Here is a 27,221-nt window from a genome sequence, read left to right on the forward strand (position 1 = left end):
GAATCGAAAACCAAAATAATTGAATTGGAACCAAACTGAATTTTATAAATAACCTGAATAATTCTTATATCTAAAACACCTAAAGAATCAAACTGAAGTGAAAACCGCGTAAAGGCTAGTACGTTTATTAAAAGTTAACTTGTTATTATATCTTGGATAGTCGTATTAGGTCATGTGCATCCGGGTTTTTTTAGAAGGGTTTTTACCCAAAAAATAGTGGTGGATCCCACCAAAACACAAAAAATCGGTAACAAAAAAACCATGTTAAGGAACGACTATTGTTGGGGTTTTGGACTGTTCGCGGATCCTACTGACACGTGGCAACCCGCGATTGGCGTATTTTTTAATTTTTTTTTTTTTTTTTAATTCAGAAAAAAAAAATATTTTTAAGAAATCCATTAAGGGTTTTATGGGATAAACATGATCTGAGGATAAGTATGACGACATCAACGAGTCATAATGAAACAGAAAGAACGAATCATCTTCTAATCAGATACGCGTTTCTATGGTAATTTAGCTAATTAGTAATTTTAGCTAATCAGATACGCGTTTCTTATCTCTGTTTTTCGTACCTGTTTCCGTCGAAGTCAAAATAACTTTTTTTTGTTTAAAAAAGGAAATTCTGGAAAAAGACAGTTACACAGAATATTTACACTGTCTGTCGCCAACAAATAAAACAAAACGTCTATTTTTCTCTCTCCTCTCTTTCGCCGTGAATGGCGACAACACAAGGGGTCGCTCAGCCTTCGACCAAGAAACGAAGCTTCCTCCTCCGTGATATCTTCAAAATTTGCCGATCAATCTCAAGCGTTTTGCCGCGTGAGAAGCCTAATCATAAACACGAACGAAAGCTACACACCGAATCCAAACGCCACGAAGATCACAAATCCAACGTCACTAACCAGCCAAACGCCTTCAATTTCCAGGTAATGATATTACAAGACACAACTTGTTCAAAGTATGGGTAGATGATGCAATAAGTTTATGGATTCCTATTATTAACATATATATGGTAGATATTTTCTCAGGAAGCCAAGGTTACTAAGGTGGAAGGTGTGAGTCTTTGCAAGGTTCGTAGCTACAATAGACTCAACAGCGTGGGACACAAGAAGCCATTATCTTTATCAAGAAGTTATAGCCACAACACAGCCGCGGTCAGGCAGGGTTCATCATGTATAGGGATGAGCAAAAGCAGCAGCAACAGGACGGATTCAGCTGGTTTTATGCGTACACTTAGGAGATCCACGACCACATCGCCTAGGAGCTTTGCAAACCCAATATTGTACTCGACCTCATCCGAAAAAGTGGCTAAACCTCAACCAACAGAGAAGAAACTAAGCTGCACGCTCGAGGAGCTATGCAACGGATGCACTAAGAAGATCAAGATCAAGAGAGATGTGACTACAACCTCAGGGTTTGTTTCTGTTTTTTGTTTTTGGGTATGTACGAGTCTTTTGGAACAAGAAGAGTAACTCAGCTTTAATGTTGTTGTGAAGGCAACTGAGCGAGGAGGAAGAGACGGTGGAAATAAAAGTGAAACCAGGATGGAAAGGAGGAACCAAAGTGACATTCGAAGGAAAAGGAAACGAAGCAATGGGGAGTTGTGTACCGGCTGATTTGACATTCATGATAGTTGAGAAAGAGCACGAGGTGTTTAAAAGAAAAGGTGACGACCTAGAAATGGCGGTGGAAGTCTCTCTTCTCGAAGCTTTGACGGGGTTTGAGCTCTGTGTCGCTTTACCTGATGGCGACAACATGAGTTTGAAGATTGAAGATGTTATTCACCCCGGATATGTTACAGTCATTCATGGCAAAGGGATGCCAAAACCAAAAGATAAAGGGAAGACGAGAGGAGATTTGAGAGTTCGGTTTCGGGCTAAGTTCCCGGAACAGCTTACAGATTCTCAAAGAGCAGAGATTCAGAGCATTCTTCAGAATGATTCTTGATCCTGGTTCTTTCTATCTTATTTATTTTTCTTTCTTTTCTAAGGGAGCTTTTAGGACATGGTTAATTATAGATTAAGAATCCAAAGACTCTTCAATTTTTTTTTTTGTAAAAATAAAGTTTAAATGAAGAAAAATCAGATTTCCATAATCAATTCTCAAACCTCTTATTCATCAGCATACATATATATCTTTAACAACCTAAGTTCATATCCGAAGAAAGTGAGCTTTCCTCTAGACTATATAATCTCAAATGGTTTATTCATCAACATACATGTATCTTTAACAACCAAATACATATATCTATAACTCATTGTCATCATCGATCCTTTTAAGATAAACCTAAAAGGACTTTGAATGTGTCCACTAGATATGCTGTTGACAAGAGCCTTTAACAGTCTAACTTTTTTCTAGAGTATGGTGGATACCTGATGGCTGAATCACCTAAAAAGCTTTTGAAGAGAACAGATTTCTTGTGACTGAATGCATCAAATGAGAATTTACCATGGTAAGAACCAATTCCACTTTCACCGACTCCTCCGAATGGCAATGTGGGAAGTGTAAACTGGACATATCAAATATATTCAGATGATGATAAAGCTTTAAATAGTAATATGATAAAACTGCTTATAAGTGAGATATATATATATATATATATATATATGACTAGTGTTATCTTACATGAACAGCTGTGTCGTTAACTACTATGCTTCCAGCAGAAACTGTCTTGGCAAATCTCTCTTTCAGCTTGTGGTCTTTGGTAAACAAATACGCAGCAAGTGGCTTGGGTCGAGAATGAATCACGTGAAAACACTCTTTCAGGTTGTTGAGCTGTGCAGAACAAATGTGATCATTAGATATGCCTTTCGAAGCATAATCTGCCAAGGTATGTCACACATCAAATCCAAATTGATGAAGCAGAGTCTGTATTGAATGGCAAGTACCGTGAGGATTGGCAGGAGAGGGCCAAATATTTCTTCACTCATGATCAAAGAATCTAATGGCACGTCAAGCAAGATTGTTGGAGAAATTTTCCTGATTGATGAGACAAAAAGATTAGCATAAGGGAGAAATGATGAGAGGAACTCACATGTTTGTTAACATGAAGAAATAAATGACAAGCAGTTTTGTCACGAAGATCCACAGAAACCCATCCACAGGTTATCATTCACAGCAAGACATTTCCACATCAATCCATCCATGGCAACTTATCGATTCGACCATTAAAGACAATAACTTTGGAAGTTGTTCCTTGTCTCTTTACTCAAGAAACATGCATGTTGTCTTTATTTATTATTTCCTTTTGTCCAAATCTACATTAGTTTAAATATGTGTTGTAACCAGAAATTATATGTTAAGGTAATTATTCTCTCCTTCTCTCTCTCTTAAATATCTATATCTCCATCTCTCTCTCTCTCTCTCTCCTATTCTTCATTCTCCTGAAACTAAACTCCTACTACATCTCATATTCTTACATGGTATCAGAGATTGATACAGCCCCAGAAGCTAGGATGGTGAGATGGTCGATGATATGGTGATGGTTGAGAAATCGGTAGAGATGAAGGTGGTTGATGGATGAAATACTGTCCTTTCACGTTCAAGATAACCTGAAACAAAGGAAGAACAATGAGTTTATGAATGATAAGATAATAAAAGAAATAAAAAGGATAGAGGGATGGAATGGTTGATGGATAGAAGATTGATGATCAGTGGTGGAGATGGTGATGGATAGTTGATTGATTCTCTCAATCCGTGGGTGTTGATTGACTCTCTCAATCTGTGATCTTCAAGGCTCCTGAATCTCTCAATGAACCTATGAACCACGAATCAATAGGACAGCAAAGAATCACTCTTTGAATCCTAAAGACAATCGATTTTATTCAAAGATAAACTTAGATAAAAACAAAACAAACTTTTATGAATTCTTAAGATCGAGGGTGCCTACAAATGAAGGAATAGGAGAGCTTATATAATGCTCAGAAAGATCTAAACAAAACGTTCATAAAGTAAAAAGAAAGAAAACAAATCTCCAAAGACACAAAATCGGAAACTAGCCGTTGGAGTGATTGTGGGGATTTAGCTTGCAAAGGGTGAGCTTGAATAATCTTGAACCTGTATGGTTTTAAGGGATATCTGAGCTTCTTTGGAATCTTTTTTACTGCTTTGAAGGTGCTGATCACGTCCAGAAATGAATTGAGAAAAGAGCTATAAATAGATCCTCCTGATCATGTGGGCTTTGGTGCATGGTAAGAACTCTTCAACTCCTCCTGAATCACTGGATATACTTCTAAAATGCTTAGAAACCTCTCCTGGTCGCCACTGTTTGGTTAGACTAAGATGGAACCGGTGAGACTCTAAATTAGACAATTGAAGAACTGGGTTGACCGGTTTACGTAATTGCGCCATAACTCCATATTTCCGTGGACTTTTCTCCCCATTCTTGGCTTGCTGGAAATATATGAGATCCATCTTGAAGTCCATGCTTTGGTTTGGATCGTAAAGTTTCTTTATTGGGTTTGAAACAGCTCTAAACTCGGAACCTCGCAAATGGACAAGTTGGAAAACCTCCTGTTTGAAAAATTCATATCTTTCTGGTAAAGATAAATTTTGGGCGTATTCCAATTGGGCTGGTACTCTACTTGAGTGTAGAATCCATGAAAATTTATTTCATGGTGGAATCTCTCCGGGTTAGGAAGATATGGCATTTTCAGTGCACATACATAGGCTGGTTGAATAAGATGATGGCTTGACCTCAGGTTCAGCTGCTGATTTGATGACCGCATCAGAGCTCTAAGCTCCTGAACCTCACAAAAGATTCCATAAATATATTTCTTTCCCAAGGTAGAGGAGTATACCTTATTCTCTTGAACTCAAAAAAGCTTCAGCCATATCCGGAAATGATTCATCAAAGTCCAGTCTATCTCAAAACCAGTAGGAATAGTCTATTGTCCACTGGTCAAAAGAACTCAATCATGGTGTTGGTTCCAAAGTACAAGAAGGCTAATAAACAACATAAGAATCGCAATATGCGATGAAGAAGTGATTTGAATCTTGTCAGGAATGTAATCAAGGTGTTTTAGCATCCATCAATTCAAGGAAAACCATGTATTCATCTGTCATTGGTGGTTCAAATGAAAGAGGAACGTGGAGAAGTACTGATAGTGCAGCCAACACTGATGTTCCAGCGACCATGAGTAACCTACATTCCTTTATCAAGGCCTTTATCTCATCCAAGAATGCTGATACACACTCTCTTGACTCTAAACCTATCATTATGGCGTCAAGAGCAAGCCATCACATGATTAGTGATAGGAACTTGATTAGTGATGTCTAGCCTGCCTCAAGGAATGTTCTTATAGAAAACGGTGATAAGGTTAAGAAAGAAGGGATAGGGAACCTTAGGTTGTTTGATAGGGAATCAACTGCCTTGTATATGCCTCAGTTTACATCAAATCTGCTATCAGTGAGGAAGGCTACAGTTGATCTTAGTTGTCAGGTTGTCTTCAGACAAGATGAGGTTGAATTTCAAGACTTAAAGACAGGCCAGGTGATTGGAAAAGGGCACATTCACAACGATCTCTATCATATTCAGAAGACAGGTGTGGCTGGACCATCTACTTCTCACTGTTTGGCCAGTACCTCAAGCGGGGTTGATAGCACATTATGGCATGCTAGGCTGGGGTATCCTCATACCAGAGCCCTAAACCTGATGCTTTCAGGTGCAGTCTTCAAGAATGATGATTGTGAAGCTTACATATTGGGGAAGCATTCTAGAACAGTCTTCCCATAGTCTAGCATCATCTATAAAAAATGTTTTGACTTTGTTCACTCTAATGTATGAACTTCTCCATGTGTGTCCAGAGAGAACCACAAATATTTTGACACCTTCATTGATGAGAAGTCCAAATACACTTGGGTGGCACTGATTCAGTATAAGGACAGGGTGTTGGATGCTTTCAAGAATTTACAGACCCATATCTGCAACCATTTCAATGCCAAGTTGCAAAATTCTAAGGTCAGATAATGGTGGAGAGTATACAAGTCAGGCATTCAAGCAATATCTTGCTCAACATGGGTTACTCACCAGACAAGTTGTCCTTACACTCCTCAACAGAATGGAGTTGCTGAGAGGAAGAACATACACTTGATGGAGGTAGCAAGATCAATGATGTTCCACACCAATGTTCTAAAAACAATTCTGGAGTGATGTTGTGATGTTTGCTACTTATCTGATCATTAGGACTCCAACTAAAGTCTTCAACGACATGTCTCCATTCGAGGTCCTAAACAAGACCAAATCATCTTTGGACCACTTGCGTGTATTTGGGTGCCTCTGTTTTGTGTTGATACCAGGGGAGCAGATGAACAAGCTTGATGCTAAAAGCTCAAAGGCTATGTTCATTGGTTACTCTCCAACTCATAAGGGATATAAGTGCTATGATCCAGAGTCAAGAAGGGTTCTTGTCTCAAGAGATGTGAAGTTTTTGGAATCAAAAGGGTACTATGATGAGAAGAGTTGGGAAAGCCTTCAAGATCTCTCACAAGGGCCTTCAGATAGGACAAACAACTTGATAATTATTCTGGAAAGCTTAGGCATTAGCTAGCCTCAGACCAGTAGAGTTCCAAGAACTTCTCCAACCCCTCCTGTTGTTGATGAAGCTGCACCAAGTGTATAAACAGTCTATCCTGATCCTGAAGGGGGCAATGAACCTGAATCACAACAACAAGAACAACAAGAAGATGATTCAGTCGCAACACAAGATTAAGATGGAGCTAAATCTGATCAGTCTAGTGAAGATCAATGTAGTGGAGAACAAGGTCAGGAAGATGCAGTGATAGAAGAGTAACAGATTCAACATTTGAGAAGAAGCACTAAAGTGAAGAAGCCATCCAAGTGGGTCGACACAAAAGTATACTTCAACAGCAATACAGTGGCTCATCCTATCCAAGCAACATGTTCTTTGGCGAGTTACCCTCAAGAGCATTTAGTCTTTATCAACAATCTGGATCAAGAGTACATTCCAAAGACTTATGAAGAGGCAATGAAACTAGATGATTGGAGATATTCAGTTGGAGATGAAATCAATGCCATGATCAAGAATGATACTTGGTATGAAACTGAGCTTCCCAAAGGAAAGAAAACAGTAACAAGTCACCTTTTCTTCACCATCAAGTACCTATCTAATGGGAAACCAGAATGAAAGAAGACAAGACTAGTTGCAAGAGGATATATTCAAGTCTATGGAGAAGATTATCTGGATACCTTTGCACCAGTAGCTAAACTCCACACCATAAGGATTCTACTTTCCTTGGCAGTCAACTTGGAGTGAGATTTATGGCCATATGGATGTTAAGAATGCTTTTCTCCAGAGAGAATTGGAGGATGAGGTTTACATGAGGTCACCTCCTGGTATGGAAGACTTTGTTAAACCAGGGAATGTCTTTAGATTATAGAAAGCAATCTATGGATTAAAGTAGTCGCCAAGAGCTTGGTATCACAAATTAAGCACAACTCTCAATGGGCGAGGGTTTGTGAAATCAGAAGCTAATTATACTCTCTTCACCCTCATAAACAAACAAGGAATTGTGGTGATTCTGATCAATGTTGATGATATCATCATCACAGGAAGTGACAAGGAAGGTATCACCTCAACCAAAGCTTTTCTTAAGTCTACGTTTGATATTAAAGATTTGGATGAGCTAGAGTACTTTCTAGGGATAAAAATATGCCGCTCTAATGAGGGCCTTTTCTTAACTCAAAGAAAGTACACACTTGATCTGTTAAATGAGGCAGGAGAACTTGGAAGAAGAGTAGCCAAAACATCACTTGAAGAAGGGTACAAAGTCTTGTGTGAGGGGAGTTTGAGGATACACCATTTGGAGACTTCAAGCTCTATAGAAGAATGGTTAGAAATCTGATCTATCTAACCATTACAAGACCAGACATCTACTTTGCCGTAAACCAAGTCAGCCAACATATGCAATCTCCCAAGGTTCACCATTTGAATATGGTGGAGAGGATCATGAGATACCTAAGGTAAGCTCCTGGCCAAGATGTATGGATGAGATGCAACAAGAGCACAAAGATTGTGGGATACTGTGATGCAGATTTGGCTGGTGATAGGGTGGATAGGAGATCCACAACAGGCTACTGCACCTTCATTGGAGGCAACTTAGTTACTTGGAAGAGCAAGAAACAAAATGTGGTATCATGTTCAAGTGCTGAAGCAGAGTATAGAGCGATAAGGAAGCTTTAAAATGAAATCATTTGGATCAGAAACATGCTGAGAGATTTGGGCATAGAGACATCAACACCAATCACTAAGCACTGTGATAATCAAGCTGGTATACATATTGCCAGCAACTCAATTTTCCATTAAAAGACTAAAGACATTGAGGAAGATTGTCATAAGGTGAGACAAGCTGTGGAACAGAAGATTATTCTACCTTGTTACACAAGAAGTGAAGATCAACTGGCTGACATCTTCACAAAGACAGCCAACACCAAAGTCTGTGAGTTCATCCATTCCAAACTTGGACTCATAGACCTCACATATCATTGACACTACAGGAAATAAGGGTAGTAATAGCAGACGAAAAACGCTATGAGTTTTGTATAATAGCGCATCCTTAGCCGCTCTAACATCGCCCGTTATAATAGGTCTGACACTTTTAATAGCGGTTTTCGTTTATGCTATAGTTAATTATACAACAATAGCGTTATTGTTTATGCAATAGTTAATATTTATAATAGCGTTGTACAAATCTTATTAAAACTTATTAGTTTTTAAATTATCCAAAATTTAATTAATAATAATTACGAATTGATTTTTTTTAAATCTAATATTTATTTCAAATATTTGTAATTAAAAACAATTAAAATATAAAAAAATCCATTAAATATTTAATTATTCAAAAACCCATATAACAAATTTTCTTGTTCATACAAACCACAACACAAACATAAAAACTATCAATCTACCACTAATAAACCTTCACAATCATCCCTAACATAAACACTATCATCATTAGAAGCTTCATCACCTAGATCATCGACTTCTTGGACATGCAAAGGTGCACCACCTAAATCCCCTTCTGTTTCCAACTCATGATAACTTCTAGGTGGCATTCTCATAACAACATACCAATTTGAATTATCATCTTCCATAGAGTAGAAAACCTGTCTCGTTTGAGAAGGTAGAATGCATGAATCTTTCAAATAAGCTGCTTGGTTCATATGAAGGTTAACAAGAGTGAAGCCATCTTCATCCTTCACACCATTCCCTGTGTTGGCCCAGTTGCATCTAAACAGCGGCACTTTGAACATGTGATAGTCCGTAAGTAAAATCTCCTTTATCACTCCATAATATGTAAGCATATCAGCGACTTGTCTCATATCTCTAGTACTTGATCTACACATGCTAAATGCTTCATAAGTTACTCCACTGTTTTGTGTCTTCCGCTTGACCGCATCTGTATGAAACCGTTGCCCATTAATGATGAATCTTTTATGTGCTAAAGCAACATTTCTTGGTCCAAATGCCAACCACCTTATCTCCTTAGAATGACTATTTGTTGAGTCTGAATGAATCTGCTGCAGAAAATCAGAACATGATCATCAAGCTGAGGAACTTACAAAGGGATCAAAACACGATTATGAAGCTAACAATATGTACCACGAAAACCAATCATCAAGCTACAAGCTAACCAGTCAGCAAAATGCTCAAATTTGTATATGTTTCAAGCTACAAGCTAACCAGTCAGCAAAATGCTAAAATCTGTACATGTTTATCAAGCTACAAGCTAACCAGTCATCGAAATTCAAGCTAACCAGTCATAAAATTTGTAATCAAGAAAAGAAGATGGAGTTGGTAACCTTTTTCTTAAGCCATTGTGCAAAGTGCTCAGTATGGTTTTTTCACAACAAAGTTTCATTTCTAGCACATCGAGCATCAATAGTTTGTAACTCTTCCAAATGCATCATGATTTTTACATTAAACAACAACATATGAAAATGAAATTATAATTAAAAGTAGATGAAACATAAAGGATAACTTACTCAACAAAGGGATCCAAAGATGCCATGTTCATTAGCACATAGCGATGTGCAATGTCTCTATCTTTATTTGAAAGGGTAACCTCTATACCCGTCTGCAGAGGTCGGCCTTCAACCACAATTCTGTCAGCCTCAATATCTTCATTACGATATACTGCTTCTTGAACTGGTACTGAATCTTTAAGGAACTCTAAACAGAATGCAACGCATACTCCAACTAAATACCCCTCAGCCATACATGCTTCTGGCCTTGCATGATTCTTAACAAAAGCCTTTAGTGTTTTCATGTACCTATAACTCAGTCAAGAAATATGAATATTAGTCAAACATCATTGCAAGAAGTAAATATATTGAAGCAAATGAGAACATCAAAACTTTCAAAGGGATACATCCAGCGGAAGTGTACTGGTCCTCCCACACGTGCCTCTTTTGATAGATGTATTGGAAGGTAGAACATGATATAAAAAAGGGATAGAGGGAAGAAGCGCTCCAGTTGACACATTGTTTCCACAAACTCTGTCTTCATTGACATAAGTTTCTCCGGGTCAATGATGCGCTGACACAACCTGTTGAAGTAACTGCATAATCTATTTACGGCCATCCTAGGACCCCTATGTAACAACCCTCTTAATGCAGCCGGTAACAAGTTTTGTACTAGCACATGATGATCATGCAACTTTAAACTACCAATATTCGGAGGGTTAACTGAAACACCATTCGCAATATTACCACAATAACCATCAGGACCTCTAAACTTAGCTAACCTTTGGCAGAAAATGGTCTTCTCTTTTTTGGATAACCAATAAGCAGCTGGAGGTAAGTATGTTTTCTTTCCCCTCACCTCTGTGTGCAAGTTATTTCTGATTCCAATATCTTCTAAGTCTTTTCTTGCTTTCAACCCATCTTTTGACTTGGCACTTTGCATCAAGATAGACAATATAGCATCCGACACATTCTTTTCTACGTGCATAACATCAATATTGTGACGAACAGGCATATCCTAACACATTAAACAAGAAAATGTTAGGCATATTCGTGTACAACAATCAGATAATATAGTTCAATTACTCTACTTTACCTTCCAGTATGGTAGTTCAAAGAATATTGATCTCTTCTTCCACCGCAATAGATCATTTGATTCTTCACACTCTTCTTCTTGAACCATCTCATCATCTTCCAACTCTGGTCTTTTCCTCTCTTTTTTCCTTATTTAGAGGTCTTCCAAAATCATTCCTAAAAGCTTGTAGTGTCTCATATATCTCAGCGCCAATCTGTATCCTATTCGCAATCCCTTCCTCCATAGTGTTGTCAAACCAACCTTTTTTATATCTATAACGATGGCCAGGCGGTAGTCTCTTTCTATTTCCCATGTAGACAAACTTGCGGCTAAACTTAAGCTACCTAGAAGGTGTATCCTTTCCACATACATTGCAGGCTTGTTTCCCCTTCATTTTACATCCAGACAATGTTCCTAAGGCTGGATAGTCACTGATACTCCAAAGCAGCAAGGCTCTAAGTTTGAAATTCTCCTTCGCAAATGAGTCATACACTTCAATACCCTCCTCCCACAAATCTTTTAAATTGTCTATCCGTGGTTCTAGGTAAATATCTATGTTATTACCGGGAGCTGGTGGACCAGGGATCAACAAAGTCAACATTATATTCTCAGCCTTCATACACATAGTTGGAGGCATGTTATAGTTCACTAACAACACTGGCCATGTGATGTGATTGGTGTTTTGCATGGATAAAGGGTTCATCCCATCTGTAGAAATCTCAAGTCGAAGATTCCTTGGTTCAGCAGCAAAGTATGGCCATTTATCATTCACCTGTGCCCAAGAGATAGAATCAACGGGGTATCGCATTGTACCATCTTCAGTGGCATTGGTATGGTGCCAACACAGATCTTCAGCCATCCTTTTTGATCTAAACATCCTCCTAAATCTGTCCTTGATTGGAAAATATTTTAAGGACCTTTGCCGGAATCCCAACCTTTATCTCATTATTGTGCTTATCCTTTTCTCATCTTGAAACCTTGCATCTTGGACAGCTTTCTAGCTTCTCATACTCCTTCCTATATCGTATACAATCATTCTTGCAAGCATGAATATTGTCGTAGCCGAACCCAAATATCTTCAGAAATTTCTTGATTGCAGATAAACTCTTGGGAAGAACATTGTCTTCAGGTAGCATATCCTTAAGTAAAACCAACAGCTGATCAAAGTAGTTCTCCGACACACTACTTTTAACCTTGAATCTGTAAAGTCCCACTGGTTGCTGAAACCTTCGTGTGTTTGATACAATCCGAGTACAATGGAGTTTGAGCGTCTCTTAACTTTGTCCTAAATTCAGTTTCCTCTGGTGCTTCATCATGATCATTTGCCTGTACCCCATTGTCATTCGTCTGATTTGGACCACCTTCTTCCATAGAGAATGTTGTCTTAAACAAATCAAATGCCTCTGTTTCATATTAAAGACCACTGTCTTCTTCAGAATCTTTTTTTCACCATGAATACTCCAACAAGAACTCTTATACTTCTTATCCATACCCCTAATCACCAGATGCTCCATTATTTTATCTACTAACTGATGGCTTAGATTGCGGCAGTATCTACAAGGGCATAACATTTCATACAGATTTTCCAATCTTCTTGCTGACCAATTCACGAAATTAGTTTCTCCTTCTGAGTACTCGTGACTATTCCTACAAAAATCAGACAAAAGAAGTTAGCTCTCTTTTAATCGGTGAATACAAGTGAGCTCGAGAGATTATAGTTTATAACTTGGCAGCCAAATCCACGTTTTATCCATTTGCTTCCTTTCAATCGGCGAGATTCGTTGGTCAAATCACGATTCGTTGCTCGCGAGACAAAACACGATTTGTCCAGAAATTTATTCTAACCCTAACGACAAGAAGTGTTCTGATGAAATTAGACTCTAAACGATGAACGGCTCTGATGAAATCAGACTCTAAATGATGAACGGCTTTGATAATCTGTCTGCAATATTAGAGGTTATTCCTCATTGGCTCAGAAGAAGAACGGCTCAGATCGAAGTTGGCGAGACACATCCATTGGTGTATGATTGGTCACGTCTGCAATCTTGGAAGTTACTTCTCATTGGTTCAAAATTTAGATTTCGTTTAAAATCGGAAAATTACCATATAAAATAGGTTATTAAGCAAAAAAATTTAAAATTAATTTTTAAAAAGTTCAATATCAGTATTTCAAGTTTTCAAATATTATTTCTTATAAATAAAAAAAAATTAAATTAAAAACAAATATTAAGAAGTACTATCACAACAATCTAACTTATATGTTCATAAACACTAAGACTAAGTTGTATGTACAAAGTCTTCTATCACAAATTCTTATATGATTTTTTTTTTTAAATTAACAAGTGAGTTTTAAAAGATCACAATATCATATCTAAGACTTAGTTAGAAAGACTAATTACACTAAGACTTAGTTATGTGTACATGGTTTAGGATTGAAGAATTTCGGGTTTAGGGTTTAACTTTAGGGTTTAGGGTTGAACTTTGGGGTGTAGAGTTTTAATTTTAGGGGTTTACGGATATAATTTTCGAATTTTAGGGTTTAACTTTGGCTAAACTTTTGGACTTAAAATTTTACAGTGTATTACATAATAAGACATTTTATTACAGAAGCTTAACATAAAGTTTAAACTAGAAATACATAACCGATAATATAGTACATTGTTTTGGACTATATGGACTATAAGTCTTAACTAGAATTACAAAAACTTAGACATTTTTTTCACACGAACTTGAGTTTTTCATTTGGCCATGCCACAACTGAAACTATTGCATCAGATATGATTCAATCTTTCAATTTGGCCTCCAGACCTTTGCATTACCAATCTTAGCCACTTCAACCCAAAAGTTGCTTGCATTTGGACCTAGGGGTACAAAGTGGCACCACTCATTCGGATCCATCGAAGCTACTCTTCCTTCAGCTACCTTACGTCCAAAGTTGTTGCAATCTAAGAAAATACACTTCTGCCTTCGACTTTTGGTCGAACTAGTGCTGCATGGACTCTACAACTCAACGCAGATAATAGAAGCAAATTTCCAACATCAATGAAAGATCCAACATCAACAACAGACAAACAAATAAAATAACTTCATTTCAATTACATACCACTGCTTTTTTCTTGGCTAATTTCGAAGGTGATGCTATTTTCTTGGCTGCAGATTTAGTAGGTGTTGCATCTGTAACGGTAGTTGCCATGACTTCAACCTTTAGGACTGGCCATTAGATTTTCTCGTTATTTGCATCACCAATCAAAAACATATCATCGGTTGGCCTCCCCAAATATACCTTATCATTGAACACCTTCAGAACTTTAATACTAACAACATTGGGACCTATTGGTATATTGTTGACCATATCTTTGGATTTAGCTGAGCACACGAGACCTTCAGCAATAACTTCGTCCTCTTCATTGGTCAAATCATATATTTTGCATCTTCGAGATTCACCTTCCTTGGTTTGCTAAAATGTAAGAAGCTAAAGATTAGAGATAACACATCTGTTATTGTAGAAAGAAAACAAGATTAGAAAACCTTACCATGGATACATCTTCAAAAAAGATTGGATCCCTATCCAAAATCACTTTATCCATTGGCCAAGCTATTTTGTATCCTTCAGCTTCCTCAAGAGTTAAAACATCTGTTGTAGGCCTCCAGAGAGAAGCTTCTGAGCTTAGTGCACACTTAACAACGAGAGCCACTGCATTAGGAGCAATTGGTATACGACCAATTTTGTACTTCAGTTCAGCAGAGCAGAATTCTCCTTCACCGACAACAACATCTTCTGATTCAATCCAATCCAGTATTTGTACTGTCACTCCTTCTTTGAATCCACTACTAGTCTCAGATGTTTTAGCATCACCATTACTTTTCTGAGAGAAGGAAAAGGAAATCGTAAATTTCTTAAGACCAACTGACCAAATGTAATGAAAAGGATTACCTTCTTTCCAGCTAAGTCTCGGACCATGCCCTTTAACTCTTCAATCTCACTTTTCATTTCTGAAATCTTTGCGTCTCTTAATTGCAGAAATGCTAGCTTAGTAGCCGTAATCCCTCTACCAAACCCCCTAACTCGTCCAGGTTTGTCTCTTCCCAAAATCTTGCTTACAGCATCTTCTCACTCTTCTTCTCATTATTTCAGGTAAAATAAGAAATGTAGAAAAAATGCGGGTCCATGTAATTCCGCATGACCCGTTTCGGCCCATCCCGCAAAAGACCCAGTCCCGCAAAGACCCATCCCGCGAGGCCCGCAAATTTGCGGGCCTAAAAAACCTCATCCCAATACCGTACCGCGACAGTCCTTTATGGGCCAAGCCCGCGGTCCAGATCCATGATTGCCATCTCTATTCACAGGTCTACCATCAGCATGAGTGTGTCCCGCAGGCCATACCTTACTCCTTGTCACCTTACTTGGCTCTTTACTCTCTTTTTTCTACATAAAAAAACAGACATATCTCAATACCATTTTAATCTTACAAGATGTACAGTATATAGATGTTTGACTATTTTTTTACCATATCTTCAGCTAAACGAAGCTTTCCTTTGCGGCTGGTGGTGTGAGGAATCTGATTTTTTCTAATCTCTCTGTACTTGTTACTTATTTCCTACAATATAAATATGAGTGTGATTAAATCTATAAGACATGACCTATAAACAAGAAAGTTACTTAGTTGTAGATAACTAACCGTGAAAGTTGTGGTAGTCTTGCTCTTAACCCAACAGTTCCACACTTGAATGGATGGGATGTTGCTGGGTTTTAAATCTATTCTTTCAGCAGTAGTCTTTGCAGCACGTACTTGTGACACTAGCCTTGACTTCCCAGCCCTCCACAAATTTGCCAGCTGCTTGAAAATAACAGCTTTCTGTCACTCTTCTTGCAAGTTAAACCTCCCATGCATCACAATAAGCAAATGTCAAACATGTTTATAATTTCATCTTGCGGTTCAACAAAAAATATATATACGATAGTGTTACCTGAATTTCTTCCCACATTGTTGCTTTAGTCGCTGCATCAAGTAGTCTCCAATCAGAAAGTGTTACCGGAACATGTTCCCTCACAAGAGGACCAAGAAAAGACGATAGTGTTATTGTACCAGGTCCAATATGATCACCAAAGTCAGTGAATGTGACCGCAACCTTTTCATTAGGATTTTCAGCCACTCTACGCATATTTGTTGGTCCTCTTTTATTTTTTTTCTTTCACTTCATCCCCTGGTAGCTGAACTCCTTCAGTATAAGGAATCTCATCATCTTGAGCATTGCTAACTCCATCTTCTTCCATATTGAGAGCTTCTTCTTTGTTCTCTTTCTCATTGAGAACTCCATCTTCTACCATATTGTGAGCTTCTTCTTCATCCTCTTTCTGTTCTTGTCCAGTCAAACAAGCTTCTTCATCATCCTCTACCTCAGGATCTTCTTTATCACCTTCAGACATTGTCTTCTCAGCCTGAACAGCCTCATTGTCATTACCCTTATCTTCTTCCACAACACCACCATCTTCCGGTGTTACATCTTCTACCTCATCATGTCGCGATGTTACATCTTCTACCTCATCAGCTTGAGCAGCCAAACTCTTGATTCTACTACTTCTTCTTGTTGGCGTTAGAACTAAATTTCTTTTTTGGAGAAGCCACTTTCTTTGCTGCTCTTTTCTTCACTTTTAGTGTTGTCGCAGAAGAAACTTGCGGAGTTATATCTTCTACCTCCAGGCCTTTATTACGTCTACTCCGACGAGAACCACCAACTCGTCCTCTTCCTCTCGTCTTTGCCATTTCTCAAACTGATAAACAAAGAACATATTAATCAAAGTAAAATCAAAACCCAAAATCAAAATCAAAATTGAAACCGAACATCACAAAATTCGACATGCATGTTCACATAAACTAAGAATCGAAACACAAAATCAATATCAATATCCAAAATTACAAACTTTCACATGAATGTTCACACATGAATCAAAATCAAAACCCAAAATCAAAATCGAAACCGAACATCACAAACTTCGACAAAGATGTTCACACAAACTAAGAATCAAAACCTAAAATCAAAATCAATACCCAAAGTCACAAACTTTCACATGAATGTTCACACAAACCAAAAATACAAACCCATAATCAAAATCAAATGATTGATATATATCGATGAGATAAAACAAAGAAGCTACGACTGAATAAGATCATACCTATGAAGGTTCGATTCAAGAGCAATCTCTGGATTTTCTGAGAAACAATGACGAACGAAGGGTTTCGAGTCTAAGAACTCTCTGGATTCTTGATTTCGAGTCAAAGAAAGAAGTGAAGAAAGAGAGAGGAATCGAGGAGTATTAGGTATTTTTTGTCGGGTCAAAGACTAAAAAAAAAAAAATTTCATTTACGATAGCTATTAAATTTGGATATGCAATGGTAAGGCGCCTCCACTAAGTAACTTAACGCAGCTAAAACTTTTATTTTTCCAGCGATAAGAAACATAGCGTTTAAACGCTATTACAAAAGCCAGCGATGGTATACAATAGTAGAACTCTTATAAACGCTATCCTCTGATGCTATTAATATCCACATTTCCTGTAGTGTGATCCTCTTGCCATGAAGTGTTCTACTCTTTTTCCTTGGCTTGGTTTTTATCCCAAGTGGTTTTTCCTAGCTAAGGTTTTAATGAGGGAATGCTTGATGGTTTCCAAGCTTAACCAGTTCCTATGGTCAAGCTTGAGGGGGAGTGTTGACATGTAGAAATAAATGACAAGGAGTTTTGTCACGCAGATCCACAGAAACCCATCCACAGCTTATCATTCACAGTAAGACATTTCCACATCAGTCCATCCACGGTAACTTATCCATTCGACCATTAAAGACAATGTTTTTGGAAGTTGTTCCTTCTCTCTTTACTCAAGAAGCATGCATGCTGTCTTTATTTATTATTTCTTTTTGTCCAAATCTAGATTAGTTTAAATATGTATTGTAACCAGAAATTATATGTTAAGAAAATTATTCTCTCCTCTCTCTTAAATATCTATATCTCCATATCTCTCTCTCATGTTCTTCATGTTCTTCATTCTCTTGAAACTAAACTCCAACTACATCTCATATTCATACAAGGTTATCTCTGTTCTTTTGACCTCCATAGATGATTTTATCCGAAACTTCCTTCTCCTCTAACATTTTAGACAGGCGATCAAAGTGATTCAAGTTTACAATAAGTGACATATCTTTGGACTCCCTAAAATGCCTCCAATTCTTGCTTCAGGGCATCAATCTTGGGAAGAAGAGAAAAGAGAGAGTTTAAACACACAAGTGCATCAAGGATGTATCTTAAGTTCTTAAGCTTACCACTTTTGGAGCATATTCTTTTGTCGTCAGGATGTAGTCTGGAGAAATGCACGCTTGTCCATTGTTGCAGGCCCATTTGCCTGATATTATACGCCTGACGGTAATCTTAGACAAAAAGAACAATATGTATTTGGGAAGTTACATCCTCGAAACAAATAAAATTAATTGCACTGTAATGCACTAGGAAAAGGAGGAGAGTATTTCTTTTCTTTCAAATTGGTATCTGAGTCTATGACTGTAAGCTCAAGATTGTGCGCGTGTTCGAGCTGAGCTAAGAGTGTGTTACACAGTGCGGTGATTGTGTAACACAGTATGGCGAGTTTGTTACGAGTGGTACGTGTCACAAACTTATGGAAATAGAAGATATTGCTTGGACGTGAAGCAAAGAAGATCTTCTAGTTTGCAAGATTTTAGGAAATAAAATATTCTCTTTTTCGTGTGTACTTAATGAGATAATCTAAGAGAGTTTTAGGTTAAGCATTAAGAGAGAAAAAGCTAGAACAAGAGGTTTGTTCTTGTCGGCTACAAAGATCAAGTAACAAGTGTTTAGCTTGGGTCTCTGTGATTTAGAGATTAGAAACTGGTCTGTTGCTAGTCGTGTGTGACTAAGCATAAATCAGATTAAACAGATCTAGGGGATTGTTTAAAAGGTTTCTAATTTACAAGAAAGTGTTCTTGAAATCTCTTGTGTGTGAGTTATAATTTGGGTGTCTCTGAACTTTCATTTGGTATCAGAGCAGGAAGCCTCTGTGGTATCAAGTACTACTTACAGGTTGAGATCCTGCGGATTTCATGGACACCATGAAAGAACTCCTACACACTCACAACCTTATTATGCTTGACAGTACCAACTTCGGTCACTGGAAGGTGAGGATGCAACACATCATCAGAGGAGTTGATGAAGATGCTTGGACGTCTGTAGAAGATGGTTGGAGTGCGCCTACTGTCATCATGGAAGATAAGACTGTCGGTCCAAAACCTAAAGATCAGTGGACTGATGGTGAGAAGAAAGCATCAAAATTCAATTCCAAAGCCTTGACTGTCATATTCTCATCAGTGGACGTTGAGCAATTCAAGATCATACAAGGATGTGAATCTGCCAAGCAAGCATGGGATACACTCATTAATCACTTTGAGGGAAACACTAGTGTGAGAAGAACTCGTCTTGATCATCTTGCCTCCAAGTTTGAAAACCTGAGAATGAGTGACGATGAGCCAATTGATGGATTCATATGCAAGATTAGTGAACTGGCAAGTGAAGCGTCTGTCCTTGGAAAGAAGTATGAAGAAAAGGATCTGGTAAAGAAACTGCTAAGGTGCTTACCTCCACGGTTTGAAGCTTATAAAGTTGTACTTACACTGGCTGTAGACACAGATGAGATGAAGTTTGATCAACTCTCTGGCATTTTGAAAGTGCATGATCTTGAGAAAAACGACCGACAATCTACTAATCAGAAGAGCATTGCTTTCACAGCCGAGTCTAAGGATGATGGTCGAGTTACTAAGATTGAAGAAAACCTGAGTCTAATGGCACGAAACTTCAACAAGTTTGTCAAGCGTATGGAGAAAGGTGGTGGTAGATTCAATGGATGCTACCAAAAGGATGATTATGAAAGGAGTAGCTCTCAGCACTCAAAGCATGATTCTAGCAAGAACACAAAGAAGTGTCATGAGTGTGAAGGTTACGGGCACTTCAGGAGCGAGTGTCCCCTTGCTAAGAGAAAAGAGCAAAAATGTATTGAGTGTAAAGGAATTGGACATACACGCAGTGAGTGTCCTAGCATTCTCAAGAAAGAGAAGTCTTTCATGTGTTTCAGTGACACTGAATCTGAAAGCGAGAATGATGAAGGTGAGCTGCATCTAAACTTCATGGCGTTGATTGGTCAAGAAAGTGGAAAAGATACTGATGTTGACACCGAGGATGACGGTGATCTTGAGCAAGATCTTGAAGCTGAGTACAAGTCCCTCTTCAATAAGTTCTCTGATCTCAGCCATGAAAACCTTGCACTGCTCAAAGAGACTGCAATGCTGAAAGCTCAGGTTAACATACTGGAACTTGATCAGCCTTCTATCAAGACGAAGGAGTACTCGATTAACATAGAATCAGATCAAGAAATACTTGCACTCAAGAGAGCTATGACAAAGCAGGAACGAGTTCGTAAGGAAGCTGAAGCTCACGTGCAAAGGCTAAGTGACCTCTTGGCTATGGAGATCTATCGAAGCAGACTACTCGAGAGTCAACTTACTGAAAATCACAAGAAGGTTCGAATGTTGTCAGCTGGTACTGCATCTCTTGATCACATACTGACATTGGGACAGTGTCCAAGTCTCAGCATTGGCTTGGGATACAAGGGATCCACCTCCACATCTACAGAAACAAAATTTGTGAAGGAAGCTCCAAAGGAAGAAAAGAAACCTGAAGAGAAACGAGCTCATGTTTAAAGAAACAAGGATGTTCTTCCCAAACAAAGAAGACGTGGAAACGGTTGTCACTTCTGTGGAAAACGAGGACACAATGTTAGGTTCTGTTATTTTCGAAGACATCAGTATGAGAGAGCATGGAGGTTGAACCTGTGCTTCACCGAACCAACTGCTTACGGTTGTGTATGGATAGCCAAACGTGATCTGTATCCGAACTTCAAAGAGAATACTCATTCTAAGATAAACACCAGTTCTGTTAAGTCACACTCTGAAGCTGAACATGATCTAGTTTGCAACCTGGTGCGAGTGCAAGTAGACACAGAGATCGTGAGTAATGTTGCTTATACCTCTGCTGAAGAAGCATCACAAGCGCAACTTCCATGGTATTTTGATAGTGGTTGCTCAAAGCATATGACTGGAAATGAAGACTACCTTGAGAAACTCGAACTCATCAGAGGTGGAAAAGTTACTTTTGGAGATGGTGGACAAGGCAAAATCCGTGCAATTGGAATAACCTCTAGACCTGATGTGCCTAAACTCTCAAATGTTTACTTTGTTGAGGGTCTTAAGGCAAATCTGATCAGTGTGAGTCAACTTTGTGATGAGGGATTAGAGGTTTTCTTCAACAGCAAGGAATGTCGTGCCGTTGACGCAAGAAACAATGTCGTGCTAAGGGGTATTCGTTCCGGAAACAACTGCTATCTTTGGAGACCTTCTAATGTGTGTTTTGCAGCTGCTGAATCCAAACTTGATCTCTGGCACAAGAAACTGGGTCACATGAACACAAATGGACTCTTCAGACTCGTAAATGCTGAAGTAGTAAGAGGTGTCCCTGATTTGGAGAAACAAACAGAGACAGTATGTGGAGCATGCTGTCAAGGAAAGCAAGTCAAGGTACAACACAAACAAATTTCAGAGATCAGATCTACACGGATATTGGAACTGGTTCATATGGATCTCATGGGTCCTATAACTCCTGAAAGCATTGCGGGTAAGCGATATATTTTTGTATTGGTCGATGATTTTTCCAGGTATACATGGGTGGACTTCTTACGCAACAAGTCTGATGCCCTTGAGAGTTTCAGAATCCTTGCTCTTCAGCTCAAACAGGATAAAGGAGGAATCATTCAGATCAAGAGCGATCATGGCGGTGAGTTTCAGAATGAGCAGTTTGACAAGTTCTGTCACAGTCAAGGTATCCGTCATCAGTATGCCGCTCCAAGAACTCCTCAACAAAATGGGGTTGTGGAAAGAAAGAATAGAACATTGCAAGAAATGGCTAGAGCAATGCTGTGTGGAAACAGTGTTCCATCTGGGTTCTGGGCGGAAGCAATCAACACTGCGTGCTATGTGATAAATCGGGTCTATGTCAAGCCAAAGACCAAGACTACTCCCTATGAAATTCTCAAAGGTAAAACACCGAACCTGAGTCACATGCATGTTTTTGGATGCTTGTGCTACATTCTGAATGACAAAGAACATCTGGGAAAGTTTGAAGCAAGAAGTGACGTAGGGATGTTTCTGGGATACTCAGTGAACAGTTCAGCCTACCGTGTGTTTAATCAGCGTACAAAGTTTGTAGGCGACAATGTTAACGTAGTCTTTGACGATAGCATTGGATTCTATGAGGCTCGTGTAACACAGACAATAGACGGTGTCACGCCAAGTTCCTCAAGACAAGCTGAGAATGAAGCTGAGAATGAAGTGAAAGAGGAGTCTGAAGAAGACGATGAACCTGAGATGACCAAGGTCGATCTTGATCAAGGAAAAGTACACAAAAACCACTCCTCTTCAGACGTGATTGGCGGACTGTTTGATGAAAGAGTTACAAGAAAGAAACAAATCGACTTCAAAGAGATGTTAAAGTTGGCGTGTTTCGTGGTGAAGATGAATGAAGTGGAATGCTTTGTGTCACGTATTGAGCCTAAGAACATTCAGGAGGCATTGGATGATGAATTCTGGACCGAATCGATGCACCTGGAGCTTGAACAGTTTGAACGACTTCAAGTGTGGGAACTGGTACCAAGACCAAAGAATGTAAACATCATTGGAACCAAGTGGATTCACAAGAACAAGACTGATGAGGAAGGGAATATCATTCGAAACAAATCGCGGTTAGTTGGACAGGGATACTCTCAGATCGAAGGAGTAGACTTTGATGAAACCTTTGCTCCAGTTGCACGACTTGAATCAATACGACTACTGTTTGGAATGGCGTGCAATCTGAGAATCAAACTCTATCAGATGGATGTCAAGAGTGCCTTCCTAAACGGTGTATTACAAGAAGAAGTCTACGTAACACAACCAAAAGGGTTTGAGGATCCACATTTTCCGGATCACGTTTACAAACTCAAGAAAGCTCTCTATGGGTTGAAACAAGCTCCACGAGCTTGGTATGACCGTCTGACGGAGTTCCTGTTACAAGCTGGTTTTCAAAGAGGTGGTGTGGATAAGACACTGTTCGTCGGAGAAGATGGAGATGACATGCTGATCATTCAAGTTTACGTGGATGATATCATCTTCGGAGGAACGTCTAAGCAAATGGTTGATGACTTCGTGAAGACTATGACAAAGGAATTTGAAATGAGTATGGTTGGTGAACTGAGCTATTTCCTTGGACTTCAGGTCAAACAACTAACCGATGGAATCACAGTGTCACAGAGTACCTATGCCAAAAATCTCATCAAGCGATTTGGAATGCAGACAAGTAAGACTGCAAAAACTCCTATGAGCACAACAACCAAACTTTCCAGAGATAGCGATGGGAAACCAGTTGATGAGAAACTCTACCGAGCCATGATTGGAAGCCTTCTTTACCTCACGGCGAGTCGTCCTGATCTATGCCTCAGTGTGGGGATTTGTGCTCGCTATCAAGCTAAACCAAAAGAGTCTCACATGAATGCAGTAAAGCGTATTATCAAATACGTGAAAGGCACCCTTGACTTTGGTCTTCATTATACATTTGAGACTAATGTGAATCTTGCAGGTTTTTGTGATGCTGATTGGGCAGGTTGCTTAGATGACAGACACAGCACATCGGGTGGTTGCTTTTTCTTGGGAAACAACATGGTCTCATGGCATAGCAAGAAACAAAACTGTGTCTCTCTATCCACAGCAGAAGCTGAATACATTGCACTAGGAAGTTGTTGCACGCAGCTCCTTTGGATGCGACAAATGCTTGTCGATTACGGTATCACCTCTGCTCCTATGCTTGTTCATTGTGATAACATGAGTGCTATAAATCTGTCTAAAAATCCAGTTCAGCATTCACGTACTAAGCACGTGGATATCAGACATCACTTTGTGCGAGAGTTAGTGGAAATGAGGATTGTGATATTAGAGCATGTCCCAACTGAGAAACAACTTGCAGATCTCTTTACCAAACCATTGGATCACAACACCTTTCTGGGTCTTAGAAAGGCGTTGGGAATCATGGAACTCTGATTAAGACCTGGAGAAGGGGGAAGAGTCACTGTAAAAAGAAGAGTCGATGGACTCCGTACGTCGATGCTACTCCCCCACTAACACCTTGAGTCAACAAGTTCCGCTGTGTAAGTTTGTTTATCTGACTCTGGTTAACTCTCTCTTCTGATTCACTGGTGAAGGGCACTCACCTTGAACTGAGATGTTACCCCATTTCACGTTTGAGGTATTGATCACTGCCTGGATTGAATGAGGAAACACATAAGAGGGTGAGTGTTACATAAGGATAAACGTGTGTCACACGAAAAGGTCAAGAAATAAGACTCGTGTGCAGCCTCATGAAAGAGATGTGTTACTCAACAAAGAAATCAATCGTGAACAAGGCCTGGAATGATAGATACTCATGATGGAGCTGGGTGTTACCCCACTTTGCCTCTAATCTCGATCACTGTCTTGACTAGGCAGGCATGTTACCAATCTCTTGGGATAAATGTTTCGGAGCAGGGTGTCACTCCACTTTGTCTCTGGATTCCATCTCTTTCCTAACAATGGAGTTGTGTATTCATTGCTTGTGAACTGATGATACGTGGTTGTTTGTGAAGATGGAGAGACAGACGCACAAGATACCTAACATGTGTTTCCAGACTGTACAGAAGAGTGTGAAAAACAGAGTTGGGGTTAACTGAATGAACACAGTAGAATCTCGTTTGCGATAGCTACTCGGCTGAGAAATAGCTACAGACTTGGGTTGACTCATTGATTTCATTTATAAAAGTTTTGGTAGCTAGATGTGTGGCTAAATCGTTCTTCAGTGACTTTACCCCCGAGATGCAGGCATCATGTTCGTAGATGCCTATGTGTATATGCTGGTTATGTTACGGGACTGGCTCATATCACAATTCACATGACTCCTCTGCTCTTATACGACTGTAAGTGAAGTCTGTGCTCCTGGTTACATGTGTGTATAATGCATCAGTTTTATTGCTTTACACACAGGGTTTTATTTATGATTATTTAATTCAATAAATGGAACTTGATTTGGGACTAATGCTTTAAATTGAGTTCAATAAATGGAATTAGGGTTTTCCGTGTGTCACTCCCAAAAACAGCTTCCGCCACATCTCTTCTTCTCTCCAAAGTCGAAACATGCAACCTTCCCGCAGAAGCTCTCGATTGTCTGTGAAAGTAACATCTGCGCCGGTTTCCTCCGCCGCTGGGCCCTCTGAATCTTCCCGAAAACGAGTCCGCAAGCAGCGCCGAGAAACAACTCCGTCACCACCGTCACCACCTGCTGCAGTTACCTCTTCCTCTGATGACGAGGTTGAAGCTTTCCAACCCAAGGAGCCACGCTATCAAGCAAGTCGTGCCTCTTTCCAGGCACGAAATCAGGAGAATCCCGATTTGCTTCGCTCGCACATCACACCGGTCTCGAGTCGGTTTGTCACAAGCAATGCAGCTGAAAGGTATGAAAAGTTGGCTCCCCGGGGCTTCGTGATTCAACAAAGGTTAGATGTGAATGATGAGAACTTGTCTGATGTGAAAAGAGTGGTAGTTAGGTCCGGACTGATCTATACTCTAATTGACTGCGATTTATTTCACCCAAATGTCGTGAAAGAGTTCATTGCGAATCTGGGGGCTGCTGAGAATAGAGAGGATGGCGTTGCTGTATTTCTTCGTGGATCTATGGTAGATTTCTCACCTACACTGATCAATGCTCTGTATCTGATTCCGGGATTTGAAGAGGACCCTGACTACATGACTGCTGACATCGACATTGTGTGCTCGTTTTTGACCGATAATCGAGTGCAACGTTGGGAAGACATGAGCTCCAAATACCTAACTCGGACAAATCAGGTGCTCTACAAGCTCGTGTGCTCCAACTGGATACCTACGACTAACTACACTTCAATGAATCAGGAGCGACTCAAGTTCCTCTACATGCTTCATCATCACAGGAGTTTTGATTTTGGTCAGTCCGTTTATGATCAGATCATCAGTTTTTCAGCTAACGTTAACACTGACAAGTCTCGGAGGATCATCTTCCCTACGCTGATTCAGCAAGTCATTGACTATCAACGAACTGTGTTGTCTTTTGAAGAAGATGATGAGTACACAGGATATCCGAAGCTCGTTGTCAAAGACATCAAGGCAGGTCGAGGACAGGGTGCTGATGCTCGGTCTGTGGATCTTTTGGCTGACATTGAGCGAACCATAGCTGATCTGAAAAACATTCGGATTCGCTTGAGGAGTAAGGGTGTCATACTTGTAGTCATTTCTTGAATTTTATGCGTCTCTAATCTTGTTTGTTTTATCTTAATGTGCATCTACTCAGGGGGAGAATACCCGCAGTACACACAACAGCCTTCACGGGATGAGGAGGTTGTAATGGAGCAGGACAGTGATCAGAGTGAGAGCTTCTGAGCGAATGGAACTCTGTAGTGAGAGTTTCTGAGCGAATGAAAGTCTGTAGTGTTTACGATGTTGCTATGTTGCTTGGATGTTGCTTCATATGTTCTTTTGAATTAATATGGCTGTGTAATCTGACACTCTTAAGCTTATCAATATGTTGTGTTTCTGGTTTCTCGAATTTCAAATTTGTTCAATACAGGGGGAGAATGAGAGACAGTAATTCAATAATGCAGGGGGAGCTGCGATCATGAGATGGTGGCTAGAAGAGCTTGAATTGACTCACTAAGAACAACACTACATTAGCAAGACATTGTTCTGTGCGTACGACAGGCTCTGATCCTGTGCTATTGGCGACAGCGATATCTAGTTGATGTTAGGACAGCTGGTTCTAAGTTGAGTAGAGTGTCACATTCAGATAAAAAGGGGGAATGTAAGCTCAAGATTGTGAGCGTGTTCGAGCTGAGCTAAGAGTGTGTTACACAGTGCGGTGATTGTGTAACACAGTATGGCGAGTTTGTTACGAGTGGTGACGTGTCACAAACTTATGGAAAGATAAGATATTGCTTGACGTGAAGCAAAGAAGATCTTCTAGTTA

General features: G+C 39.4%; 3 protein-coding genes and 1 long non-coding RNA gene across 5 annotated transcripts; 2 read left to right on the plus strand and 2 right to left on the minus strand.

Annotated features, from left to right (window-relative positions):
- The first annotated feature begins 558 nt into the window (after positions 1 to 558).
- LOC106363135 (protein psi1) lies at positions 559 to 2,087 on the plus strand. Of its 2 annotated transcripts, none has more exons than XM_022705237.2 (3): positions 559 to 926; positions 1,017 to 1,414; positions 1,497 to 2,087. In XM_022705237.2, exons 1-3 carry the CDS (start codon positions 717 to 719, stop codon positions 1,945 to 1,947), a joined length of 1,059 nt encoding a protein of 352 aa, XP_022560958.1. In that variant the 5' UTR covers positions 559 to 716; the 3' UTR covers positions 1,948 to 2,087. The 2 variants fall into 2 exon arrangements, with proteins under 2 accessions (XP_022560958.1, XP_013658382.1); XM_013802928.3 differs by having other exon boundaries at positions 594 to 926; positions 1,029 to 1,414.
- A 104-nt stretch (positions 2,088 to 2,191) lies between these two features.
- On the minus strand, positions 2,192 to 4,131 carry LOC111207293. Its single transcript, XR_007325251.1, has 3 exons — positions 3,420 to 4,131; positions 2,889 to 2,979; positions 2,192 to 2,775 (listed from the first exon to the last, which is right to left on the minus strand). It is a non-coding gene; the product is annotated as an uncharacterized LOC111207293 (long non-coding RNA).
- Positions 4,132 to 16,236: 12,105 nt separating this feature from the next.
- Positions 16,237 to 18,205, minus strand: LOC125588273 (nucleoplasmin-like protein ANO39). Its single transcript, XM_048759538.1, has 3 exons — positions 18,140 to 18,205; positions 16,754 to 16,830; positions 16,237 to 16,639 (listed from the first exon to the last, which is right to left on the minus strand). The coding sequence occupies exons 1-3, from the start codon at positions 18,203 to 18,205 to the stop codon at positions 16,237 to 16,239; spliced, it is 546 nt and encodes a 181-aa protein (XP_048615495.1).
- A 7,158-nt stretch (positions 18,206 to 25,363) lies between these two features.
- On the plus strand, positions 25,364 to 26,638 carry LOC106366869. Its single transcript, XM_048759539.1, has 2 exons — positions 25,364 to 26,465; positions 26,550 to 26,638. Exons 1-2 carry the CDS (start codon positions 25,364 to 25,366, stop codon positions 26,636 to 26,638), a joined length of 1,191 nt encoding a protein of 396 aa, XP_048615496.1.
- The last annotated feature ends 583 nt before the right edge of the window (positions 26,639 to 27,221 follow it).

The sequence above is a fragment of the Brassica napus genome, chromosome C6 (assembly GCF_020379485.1).
Source record: "Brassica napus cultivar Da-Ae chromosome C6, Da-Ae, whole genome shotgun sequence".
Lineage (NCBI taxonomy): Eukaryota > Viridiplantae > Streptophyta > Magnoliopsida > Brassicales > Brassicaceae > Brassica > Brassica napus.